General features: G+C 38.0%; 1 protein-coding gene across 9 annotated transcripts in view; it reads right to left on the reverse strand.

Moving 5' to 3' along the window:
- The window catches only part of RIMKLB (ribosomal modification protein rimK like family member B), a 46288-nt gene that overhangs the window by 21228 nt on the left and 12769 nt on the right, over positions 1 to 12291 (reverse strand). For all 9 annotated transcript variants that reach the window (XM_070790181.1, XM_070790182.1, XM_070790180.1 and 6 more), the window contains one exon: positions 9050 to 9280. In XM_070790181.1, coding sequence (XP_070646282.1) covers positions 9050 to 9224 — 175 coding nt within the window. In that variant the 5' untranslated portion in view covers positions 9225 to 9280. The remainder of the gene's footprint in view (positions 1 to 9049; positions 9281 to 12291) is intronic.

Consider the following 12291-nt stretch of genomic DNA (forward strand, 5'->3'; position numbering starts at 1 on the left):
CCTGCTAAATTCACATTCAGTTGTTTAGGTCAGTAACCTAGAATACTAATCCATTACTTAACTGACAAAGCTATTAAATTCACCACATGTAGAATCTTAAAAAAAAAAAAGACCACATAATTCTAAATGCTTTAAAATACTCAACTCATTGTAAATCTATTTTTCAATATTTTAAATAGGACATTAAAAAAAAAAGACTGCAGCAAGAGGGCTTTGGTCACATTGGACTGCTGCCCATCATAAATGTAGGTCTATCTCCACATCAGAAAGGTCTTCTTAAACTTAAAGGAAAAAAATAAAAAATAAAAAATCACTGGCTTATTTGTCCCACAGGTCCCAAAAATGTAGAAAGAAATAATTGCCCAAATTTTGAGAATAGGGCGATTAGTAATGAAAATCTGTAGTACCAAGGGTCAAACAATTCTCAAGAATTATACAAAATACTTAAAAAGTCTTTATTAAGGCTGGGTTATAACTCACACATCTAGAAATTATCAAGTATCAAAAAACCAGGCATAATGTAAGAATCCATTCTTTTGAGAATATATATGTGTTTCCTATCTGCTCACCTGCTTCCCATCAAAATAAATTTTATGTTTCCTATCAAACCATCCCTCTTTAATATCCTCAGCAATCCTTTTCCCCCTCAAATTTGTTTCTAAGACTTGTCTCACTTTTAATCCCAGATAGCAAAAACAAATTTTCTCCAAAGATGTCCTCTTTGGAGAATGACTAGGAACCAGTAACATTTCTTTCCCAGGTCCCTCATCAGTGGTCCAGAAAGAAACAAAAGGGGACTACTTTAACATGTGCCTCATTATCACTGAGCACTGCTGACAGTCATGTGTCTGAAAAAAAGGGAGAGGGAGAGAGAGAAAAGGAGAAAGAGATGAGGAAAGTAGAAAGCAAACAAACAAGCATTCAGATTATGACTGTTAATTTTAAAGACATCTTTTATTGAAGGCAATGACTGGCTAGCTTCTGCTCTAAGTGCCTTTAAAAACTATAGAATCTGGAGTGAAGATAACCAACTCTATCCCCAAAAGGAGGTAAGATATAACAAACACCGAAAAATGTGATGCCACTAAATACTTCTAATTAAACTCCTTACATTTTATAAATGCTGGTATTTGAGCTCAGCATGTTAGGAGTACATTCTCTTTACCTTTTCTATAGTTTACAGTGGTAGGATGAGGTAGCCTGATGGCACATGTGTTAATTGTTACTAGTAATATATCTTGGGAACTTGATTATCCCCTTTTGTATTCAGCTCCCAAGCAAACTTGGTTTACTTAATACTTGATGCATAAGGCCTCAGTATTGGAAGCAAAAAGATATAAATATATTTTTCTCATTTAGCATGAAAAGTTTTATGAAATTTTTTCCCTTACTATTATCCAAGTATGAAATACTATCTCTATACATTTTCTTCCCCCCATAAGATAGCAATCTACTCTGAAATAGTTAAAGATATATATGGAGAGAAAAGAAAAGTGGGGAAGTGTATCATTTTAGTCATTATTAATGAAGCCAGTCATAAAAATTTACTGCAGTTTTCCAGCAACAGACTAGTAATGACAAGGCGAGAGGGGAAGCAAGGTATCTTTGTGGTGTCCTTTAAATGTCAAGTCTCACTTTCTACTTTGAAAAAGAGTAAACTTTTTAACAGCTCCAGGTTAAAGTCAACTATATAAGTCTGTTCCAATCTACTTTGGCAAAGTAGAGCAGGTGACATAACTACATGGTATCTAGAACTTTTTTATGTAAAATTCAAAATATAAATATATATTTATATAACCTTAAATAAAATTTAAAGCTATAGAATAATAAATTACAAAGAAGGAAACAGTGTTAAACTCACCGAATACAGAAAACTCTGAAGAAACCAACAGGGTAAGTAAATTAAGGTTCTTCATTCATTATCAAAGGTAGATAATGAAAGGACAGCAAAGGCAAACACAGAAAGTGAACAGACCTATTGCAACAACGACCCCATATCTGATTCAAATCCAAGCTCTACTATTTCTCCACTGTGTAACCCCAGGCTAGTTACTGAACCTCTCTGTGCCACAGGTTCTTTAAAATAAGAATAGTAGAAGTAATTCCTTTATAAAGTTGTGATGAGAATTAACTTTGTTAACATTAGTTTGGAAGTGCCCGGCAAATAATAAGGACTTAATAATTTTTAATCATCTCTGCTATCCATCTTCCTCTTTTGCACAAAGGAGACTGAGAGTCAAAATAACAAGAAATTTCCATTAGAGTAAGAAATACTACCTTGTTCAAAGCTATATCCCCCAGCACTATCTGGAATATAGTAGATACTCATTATTATTATATTGAAATTTGAACTTGTCTCACCATGGAAGGGGCGGGACACACAACTCAGCATGTGGAATCTTACTCAGTTCTCCAAACAAGGATCAAACTTTTGCCCCATGCACTGGAGTTTTAACCACCGAACCACCAGGGAAATTCCTCTCACCATTTTTTAAGACACAGAGCATGTGTTTTACGTAATGTCTGAAGACATTCTGCCTAAAACAAGATGTAAATAACTAAAACACCAGAGGTAAATCAAATCATTAACATCTAAGAAAAAGGAAGAACAGAAATTAATGAACTAAAAGCAAATTCCCTGGTCAGGGAGCTAAGGTCCCGCATGTGGCGAGGTTCAGCAAAATAACTGTGCTTCCATAATGGAGTGGTTATCACATTCACCTCACACCTAAAAGGTCCTCAATTTGAAGCCAGGCAGAAACAGGCTTTTTTGGGGGGCTTCTCTGGCGGCTCAGACAGTAAATAATCTGCCTGCGATGCAGAAGTCCTGGGTTTGATCCCTGGGGTTGGGAGGATCCCCTGAAGGAAATGGCTACCCACTCCAACTCCTGCCTGGAGAATTCGAGGGACGGAGGAGCCTGTTGGGCTACAGTTCATGGGGTTGCAGAGAGTCGGACACGACTGAGTAACTAACAATAACTAAAAATCTAAAGAAAAGAATGGCCAAGATAAAAGTAGGTTCCTAGAAAACTAACGTGTTTGTAAAAAGAAATATAATTTTTAAACTGAAAGTTTTCTGCAGCAGTATCTAACAGACTGCAAAGGTTTATCTTCAACAGACACTTGAATCAGTTTCGTTCAGTCATTCAGTCGTGTCCGACTCTTTGTGACCCCATGGACTGCAGCACACCAGGCTTCCCTGTCCATCACCAACTCCCGGAGTTGACTCAAACTCATGTCCATTGAGTAAGTGATGCCATCTAACCATCTCATCCTCTGTCGTCCCCTTCTCCTTCTGCCTTCAATCTTTCCCAGCATCAGGGTCTTTTCAAATGAGTCAGTTCTTCCCATCAGGTGGCCAAAGTATTGGAATTTGAGCTTCAGCATCAGTCCTTCCAGTGAATGTTCAGGACTGATTTCCTTAGGATTGACTGGTTTGTTCTCCTTGCAGTCCAAGGGACTTTCAAGAGTCTTCTCCAACACCACAGTTCAATAGCATAAATTCTTTGGCGCTCAGCTTTCCTTATAGTCCAACTCTCACATCCATACAGGACTACTGGAAAAACCACAGCTTTGACTAGACGGACCTTTGATGGCCAAGTAATGTCTCTGCTTTTTAATATGCTGTCTAGGTTGGTCGTAACGTTTCTTCCAAGGAGCAGGCGTTTTTAAATTTCATGGCTAGAGTCACCATCTGCAGTGATTTTGGAGCCCAAAAAAGATAAAGTCTGTCACTGATTCCATTGCTTCCCCATCTATTTGCCATGAAGTGACGGGACCAGATGCCAAGATCTTGGTTTTCTGCATGTTTTAAGCCAACTTTTTCACTCTCCTTTTATCAAGAGGCCATGGTTCCAAGTGAATAAAAGTAATTACTTAATCTCCAGTTTCATCACTGTGTGCCTTGGGTTATTAGAATCCCTTTCTGGAAAGGTAGTCTTAATTGATTTCTGCCCTATCTATGCCAAGTAACCAAGTCTCTGAAGGTCTATTGTTGGCAACATGCTCTCTGGAATTAATTTTTGTATTGGGGAAGTTTATTTGATTTGTAAGCAATTAAAATATCTCTACTTAACTTGAGCAGGAAAAATAATAATGGATGTATATAGGATCATGCACAGAATTGAAAAAAAAAAAAAAATGATGTAAAAACCAGGGTAAAAAAAAACACCAGGGCCATTCTGGGAATCCAGGAAGCAAGAACAACCTATAAACTCAACAAGGTGCCACACCAAAAATAACTAAATTCCAAAATTACTCCTTCTATCCTTGAGTCAAACAAACTTTCATCAGGTCCAACATTTCAACTTTTTATTAAGGAAAATTCTAAATAGAAAATAAAAATATAATAAATCCAATGTACTATCACCTGGTTTCAACAATTATCAATACATGCCCAAACTTGTCAGAGTAGTCTTGCTCATCCCTGTCCTCTTGATCCTTTTCCTTTCCCTAAAGGTAATCATCGTTGTTCTTGTTGTTTAATCTCTAAGTCACATCCAACTCTTTGTGATTCTATGAACTACAGTCCACCAGACTCCTCTCTTCATGGGATTTTCCAGGCAAGAGTACTGGGGTAGGTTGCCATTTCCTTCTCCAGGGGATCTTCCTGACCCAGGGATCAAATCCGCATATCCTGCATTGGCAGGCGGATTTTTTACCACTGAGCCACCTTAGAAGCCCATACTTAGAAAATTACAGTTTATCCTTTTATTAATTATTTCTTAGACCAGCAAAAGTTAACACTCATATATCCTTAGAAAATGGTACCACACTATATATAATGCCCTTTTCTTAACAATAATTTCACCTAATAATACTGTGTTTTATCAAATAGATTTTCAGCATGTATTATAAAATAAAGACGCTTGGGCACCCACAATTTTCTTAACTGCAACACAAAAGGCACTAATCAAAAAAGGAAAAATATAAACTGTACTTAATTCGAAACTTTTACTGACCAGAAGACGTCATTAACAGAGTGAAAAAAGCAAGCCACAGATAAAAGATATTCATGGTACACATAATCCTATAAGATACTTGTTCCCAAAATATAAAACAACAAAACAAGAAGATACACCTCAATCAAAAATAAGTATAGAGAGGATTCTGGGAAGATAAAGGAGGAGGAAGCATCAGGACTCTGTCTCGTCATCTAGACAACCCCTCGTCAATTTGCTGAAGGACCACAACTTTCAGAAAAAGACTGGGATCATAAACGCAGTTAAATTTTGATCAATTTCAGAACAGCAGCAACTACTCATCCCCCATTCTCTAGCCATACTGTGCACTTGGTTCTGGAGCAGCTGATACACCCTGCAGGAGTCAGGGTGGGTACAATGACCTGCCCTCAAAATATCTGGGATCTCTGCTCTGATGGCTGGATGCAGCTTCTGATCATAGAGGTGCAGACAAAGAGGCCATAGTACTTTTTGTTATACCATTCCCTCCACTGGGCTTCCCAGGTAGTGCTAGTGGTAAAGAACTCACCTGTCAATGCAGGAGACATAAAAGACTTGGGTTTGATCTCTGGGTCAAGAAGATTCCCTAGAGGAGGGCATGGCAACTCACTCCAGTATTCTTGCCTGGAGAATCCCATGGACAGAGGAGTCAGGCAGGCTACCGCCCATGGGGTTGCAAAGAGTTGGACATGACTGAGTAACTGAGCATGACAATGACATTAAAAGAAACTATGGGGGGCGGTGGAGATAAATTTGGAGCAGATATATTTATATATAATATAACTGATTCACTTTGCTGTATACCTGAAACTAACACAACATTATAAATCAACTATGAAAATCCCATGGACGGAGGAGCCTGGTAGGCTGCAGTCCATGGGGTTGCTAAGAGTCGGACACAACTGAGCGACTTTACTTTCACTTTTCACTTTCATGCACTAGAGAAGGAAATGGCACTGTTCTTGCCTGGAGAACCCCAGGGACGGCGGAGCCTGGTGGGCTGCCGTCTATGGACTCAGACACGACTGAAGCAACTTAGCAGCAGCAGCATACCTAATAAAAAAAATTTTTTAAGGGGGGAAACTACTTAAAGATACTCAAAGAATGAAAAAAGGCAAGGAAACAATGTGTGAACAAAATGTTAATATCAGCAGACAGAACACATAAAAAGAAACCAATAAGTAATTCTGGAGCTGAAAAGAACAATAACAGAAATGAAATTGACATAAAGGAATTCAAAGTGGATTTGAGCAGACAGAACAATCAGTAAACTTATGCATTGTTGGACTCCCAGGAAGACTGTGGGGAGGATCATATTTGAAAAAATAGCGGCTGAAAACTTCTCAAATTGGATGAAAGACATGAATATAAACATTCAAGAAGCTCAACAATCTCCACCTTTTGACAGACACATGGTGAAATGCACTATAATCAATCTTTCAAAAGACAAAGAAAATTTTGAAAAAAGCGAGAGAGAAGCAAATCACCACATTCTATGGATCCTCAATAAAATCACTGGCAGATTTCTCATCAGAAACTTTGGAGGCCAGAAGATAGGAAGTTTGTATCTTCCAACTGCTAAAAGAAAAAACTGCCAACTAAGACTCCCAGCAAAATTCTAATTCAAAAAAGACGCATTCACAGAAAAGCAAACATTGAATGAGTTTATGAGCTGCAAAGTGAAAAGACAGGACATGTGTCAGTTAACTCAAAGTAGTATGCAAAAATAAATCTCTCAATAAAGGTATATAAATAGTGTTTATTATTATTTCTTTTTTTAAGTTATTATTTCTCCACTTAATTCCTCATCTGTTTCCTCATCTATAAAATGATACTATTACCTTCCTTATAAGATGGTACGATATTTAAATAATTAAAAAATATTCAAAATGTGAAAAAAAAAAAAAAAAACCAACTAGGAATTCCTGGATTCATATGATGTACATCAATGAAGTCTTTAATATAAAATTAGATTCAATGTTATAAGGAAACAAGAGTTTCTCAAGATTTTATCATGTTAAGATGATAAAGGTAGTATTTGTGAATGACAGAGGGCTGGAGAGGAAAGACTGTGAAAAAGAGATATGGGGCTGTTGTGTCATGAAAATGTTGGGCCCTAAGACCCTGATCCAGGACAGTGAAAAGTTGAAGTTAGAATAGTTGTGGCTTAGAAGGAAAAAGCAACAATATTTTGTGGTATAAATGGCTCTTAAGAATGGATTAAAAGGCCAAAAGGCAATGTTAGAGAGACAGAAAAACTGAAATAAGAAGACTGTTTTAGGGGGAAAACATGGATTCGGTTTTGACAGACTGGCATGGAAACAGTTGAGAACAAAGTAAAAACGTCCATTAGGCACCTAAGAAAAAACCAAGCACAATGGTTTTCAACCTATGAAACTTCTGAAAAATAGTGATCTTCTAACCTCCCAAATCTTTCTGTAATGTGCCTATCTGACAGAAGCTAGGTCACATGAGGAACACAGGGGACTCTTGGAAATGCAGCCTTTAGTATTTCAACCTTTAAAACACAGAAACATACACCAGAACCCTGTGGAAGTTGTGTTTAGTGAGCTAAATACCACACTGTCCTTGAGATCTCTTCTCACTCAGACTTCAAGAACATGCTTCTAACATAAAGTATCTTGAGTTTTTATTTTCAACAACAGTTGTATGGGCCTTACAATTATAAAGTTGTAAAAGCATGTAACAGATACTAGATAAAAGATTTCAAGAGAAATCTATCTGTTATAGGTACAGGAGGGTGCAGTGACATCCAATTCCTTTCATAATAATTTTACATTTATTTGTGTGATCAACTGATGAATGTTAATGTCTAATTTTACATGCCATACCAATTAACTAGCACAAAGTGGGTACTCAATATTTAATGAACGAATAACACACGCTCTACCCCAGATTTTTCTGAATCTGTGTAAGGTGCTGGAACTGGGCACATGTATTTAAAAAAAAAAAAAAACTGGACTGAAAATAACATGGTATGCATTTTTCTTATAAAGGTAGTAACTACTTATTAATTCAAGTGAAATAATTTAGAAATATTTCTAATGCAGTTATTTGTACAGAAACAATAACTGCCGAAAGATAATGAGAATGCAATAAAAAATGTTAAGAGGACTTAGATAAAGAGACAGTGATTGCTAAAAGATTCTACTTATTTAAACCCAAGAGACCATGGTATAAATCAGGCAAGATTCTGGATCTATTATTAACTAGCTCATGAATGAAACTACCCTACAATAGCAGACCTGTACTTTGCTTTACTATTGTGCGAGCTCAGTTGCTCAGTCAAACTGGACTCTTTGTGGCCCCATGGACTGTAACTCGCCAGGCAAGAATACTGGACTTGGGTGCCATTTCCTCCTTCAGGGGATATTCCCAACCCAGGGACTGAAACCACTTCTCCTGCATCTCCTGCATTGGCAAGTAGATTCTTCACCACTAGCACCACCAGTAACCACCTTTCCCTAACAGAGGTGACCAATTTAGCTGTAACAAATCCTAACTTTTCCAAAGGAAAGATGTCCTGAAAGATAGTCCCAAAGAATTTCCAACACATTTCCAAAATATCCTCCCCTTGTAATCCGAAAACAATATGAACTATTAGAAATATTTTTTTAAAAACTCATCAGTTAAGACACTTTTATTCACTAAAAATACTATTAATATTTTACACTATACATATAAAGTATTTGCTAAAGAAAAAAGAAAAGAAGAATCGCACATGGATTTTGATTAATTTACTAGACAGACCACTGACTGGAGTACAGATTCCTTTAGAGGCATCTTAAAAACAAGGCTTTTAAAAAACTAGAGGACAATAATAATGGGGAAAAAGTAGTAGGTTATCTTTAACTTCCCTCACAACTATTTAATAAATAATATAATGAGGGATTTAATAAATACTGCTGTTTTCATTTCTTCTGTAAGATATACTAGATTTTTAGACTAGATGATACTCAGTAATGATAAAGCCTATTATCAGATCCTTTGACCTAATTATTCCTAAAACAAAAAGAATCACCAAATTCTAGGTAAAAATCCAAACTGTTACTTAACTATAGACTTACCCAGGTTTCCTTGTTCAACTGTTAGCACCAACTCATCCATCACCACAGCCCTAAAGTCCAGTTCCTCCTCACAACATTTGGCCTTTAACGCTCGTAAGATCTCTTTTTGGGGATAATCTTCCCTGATTCGACGATCTGTCAAGAACCACAACTTGGCAGCCACAGAGCTACACATCTTGATCTGCTGTTCTTCCTTTCCTGGGATTACTTCGTCCTAAATATAGACTCCTCCTAGATGGAAAAGAATAATACACATACAAAGTAAATCAAGAAATCTTATTTTTTTTTTCCTCTCACACACACAAATAAACACTACAATTATATACTAACCATAAAAAAAAATAGGAAAAACTATATCCCTGTATCTTTTCCATCACTACAAACTCAAAGAAATAATGTACATTTGTGCAGTTACTGTTCAATTGCTTTCCTTATTCCATACATGTATGTATAATTTGCTGGGCTTCCCAGGAAGTGCTAGTAGTAAAGAACCTGGCTGCCAATGCAGGAGACACAAGAGACTCAGATTCTACGCCCTGGGTCGGGATGGTACCCTTGAAGAGGACATGGCAGCCACTCCAGTATTCTTGCCTGGAGAATCCCATGGACAGAGGAGCTTGGTGGGCTACAGTCCACAGGGTTGCAGAGTTGGACACGACTAAGCACACACAGCACGTGTATAATTTATTATAAACATCTTTATAGGTATGTTTAAAAATGAGAAGGTAGTACCTATATTACTAGATGAGCATCACTACTGATGTCAATCACCATTTAATCAAAATTAAAATTTGAGAATGAATGTGGCGGAAAATTTTTAAATAACCAAAATAAATGCCAAAGCTCTTCAGTAAAATGTATTTTTCAGTCAAGAGACAGCATGCTCTTACTCAATGTTTTTATTCTATCTTTAAATAGAATTTTTATTAAACAAACATAGCTTGTTTACTAGAATGCCACCAAAAAAGAGAGTGCTACTTCTCAAGAGTTTATATCATGAGTAAGAGAATTAGAAATCATTTTCATGAAAAGTAGCAAAAAGTTACAAGTTTTACTAACAAGCATTAATAGGTGATTTTAACAAATAAAAGATTTCTAGTATTATTCCACATGACATGGCAAAACTAACGCAAAAGGAAAGAACAAGGGGAAGCAATGGCCCTACACATAGATTGCTTCATAGCAGCTACAACTGGTACCATTCGTGTGCTTTTGCCAGTCTAAACCAGAAGGGCCTGCTCCACAGATGCACACAGTAAGAGCAGAACATCAAGGGACAGAGGCACTACCATATGCTTACACACAAAAAACACTCACACCACCCACTCTGTCAAGACCTTGACCCACCTGCCCCAGGACCCACCGTCTCAAAGGCATCAATCACTGGATACCAGTAAATAAGCACAAGAAAGAGGTTTAGAGCTCAATTTACACACTAGGAATGTGGAATGTGGGCTTCCAGACCACTGGAAAAGGTCTCACTTAGAAGAAAAAGCTCCACAAGTCACACCAGAGAGATGCCCAGTTTCCAATGAGAGGGAAACTATTAATATAAAAATGCCCTTAAAGTGTTTACAATGGTAACATTTGAAACACCCACTCATTGACTTCCAATACTCAATATCTCTGTGCCTCGACTCATGCTGAAGTCTAGACCACTGTCTGTTTTTATGATTGATTTCACTGCATGAAACTGCCCTGCATTACTAGTTCAGTTGTGGCCCCAGTAGAAATCAGGATGGGGCTGTGGTAGCCACTGGTAAGTGGGAAGCAGTTATGGTAAAATCAGCTCTCAGGAAAATGCCCACGCCACAAGAGTAATACACGATGCTTCCAATGATTCTATAATCACACAATAAAAGGCATCCCAAGACTGCTGTCTCATACAGTCTGCAGACTCCTAAGAGATGGTGCTTGTGAGCCTACCTTTTGTCTGGCCTCATGGCCACAGCTCTGACAGCCTCACGTAGTAAAGTTTGGGTGTTTCTATGCTGGTACACAACCAACAACTAACTACATGCTCAGATTAGGCTCCCTATCTCTTTTCATTTTCTTTTTAATGAAGAGGCTCTAAATCCTCTTGCACCCAGGGTTCTAAGAAAGAAAACGATGTTCCCTCTCTGTCAGGGTGAGGTGAAGTAAAGATTGCCAAAACTGGACCCCAGCTTTTCAAGAAGGGGTGCTTGAACCCCCTAATGTAGAACTGGAAGAATGCTATTACCCTGCAGAAGAAGGTAGAGACTACATTGATGATGTCAATGGCTATGGATCCTCAAAGCCCACCTAAGTGGCAGACAACATGGGGGTTATCAGCCTGTGCTGCACTGATGTATCTTCATGCAGAATACTTAAAAATCTTCAGAATATTATGTTATGCCCTGGTTTTTTTGTAAAGTTTTGCAAAGGTATGTGGTAACACTGTGTTCCAACTCAGTCTTCCTGTACACCAAGTAAATGGCATCACCAGGTTATAAAAGGCAAAGTGTGCTTAACCATCCTTAGCTTACTGTTCCATTGGTGTTGGTATCTTCAAATGACACCTGTCTAGATTTTTACCTACTACAATATTAGTCATCTTCAGAGACCACTTATTGCCAGGGAGTCAAAGGGTACAACCTCTTCTTTGCCCAATGGTCCACTCCGGTTTTCATAGGAAGGTAAGTGGCTTGGTGCTCAGGGATGCTGCTACAGTGGCTGTTGGTCTTTTTCAGGCTGTTCCATTGGAGTCTACATCTAACCATGTGACAGTGTAACCCAGGAAACAGGCAGGTGAGACGCCAACCACAAAGGCACAGGCTCTGTGTCCCCAACTGTCCCCACCCATATGGCCCCTCCTGGCCTGAGAGGCCACCAACACATTCCTACGGGCCAGAGACCAATAGATTGGTGTCTCCTTCCCTATTATTTTAAAACATCTACTTTTCCTTTTTCCCAACCTCTTAACATGAAGGAAAACGATAAAAAGTCAAAAGTATAACCGTAAATCTACATAGTCTAGGAGCCCAAAATATGGCAATAGAAGGACTACCTTGAAGTTCAAATCATATTCACTATTTTAAAAGACAGGAGGGAATTCCCTGGCGGTCCAGTGGTTAAGACTCTGCTTCCACTGCAGGGGGCACGGAGTGAATCCCTTGTTGGGTAACTAAGAACTTGCAAGCTGTGTCACATAGCAATCAATCAATCAATCAATGACAAGAAAGGGTCCCTTGTAAAATAAAATGGTTTCCCCCTTTTCCCCT

This window comes from Bos indicus, chromosome 5 (genome assembly GCF_029378745.1).
Source record: "Bos indicus isolate NIAB-ARS_2022 breed Sahiwal x Tharparkar chromosome 5, NIAB-ARS_B.indTharparkar_mat_pri_1.0, whole genome shotgun sequence".
Taxonomy (NCBI): Eukaryota; Metazoa; Chordata; class Mammalia; order Artiodactyla; family Bovidae; genus Bos; species Bos indicus.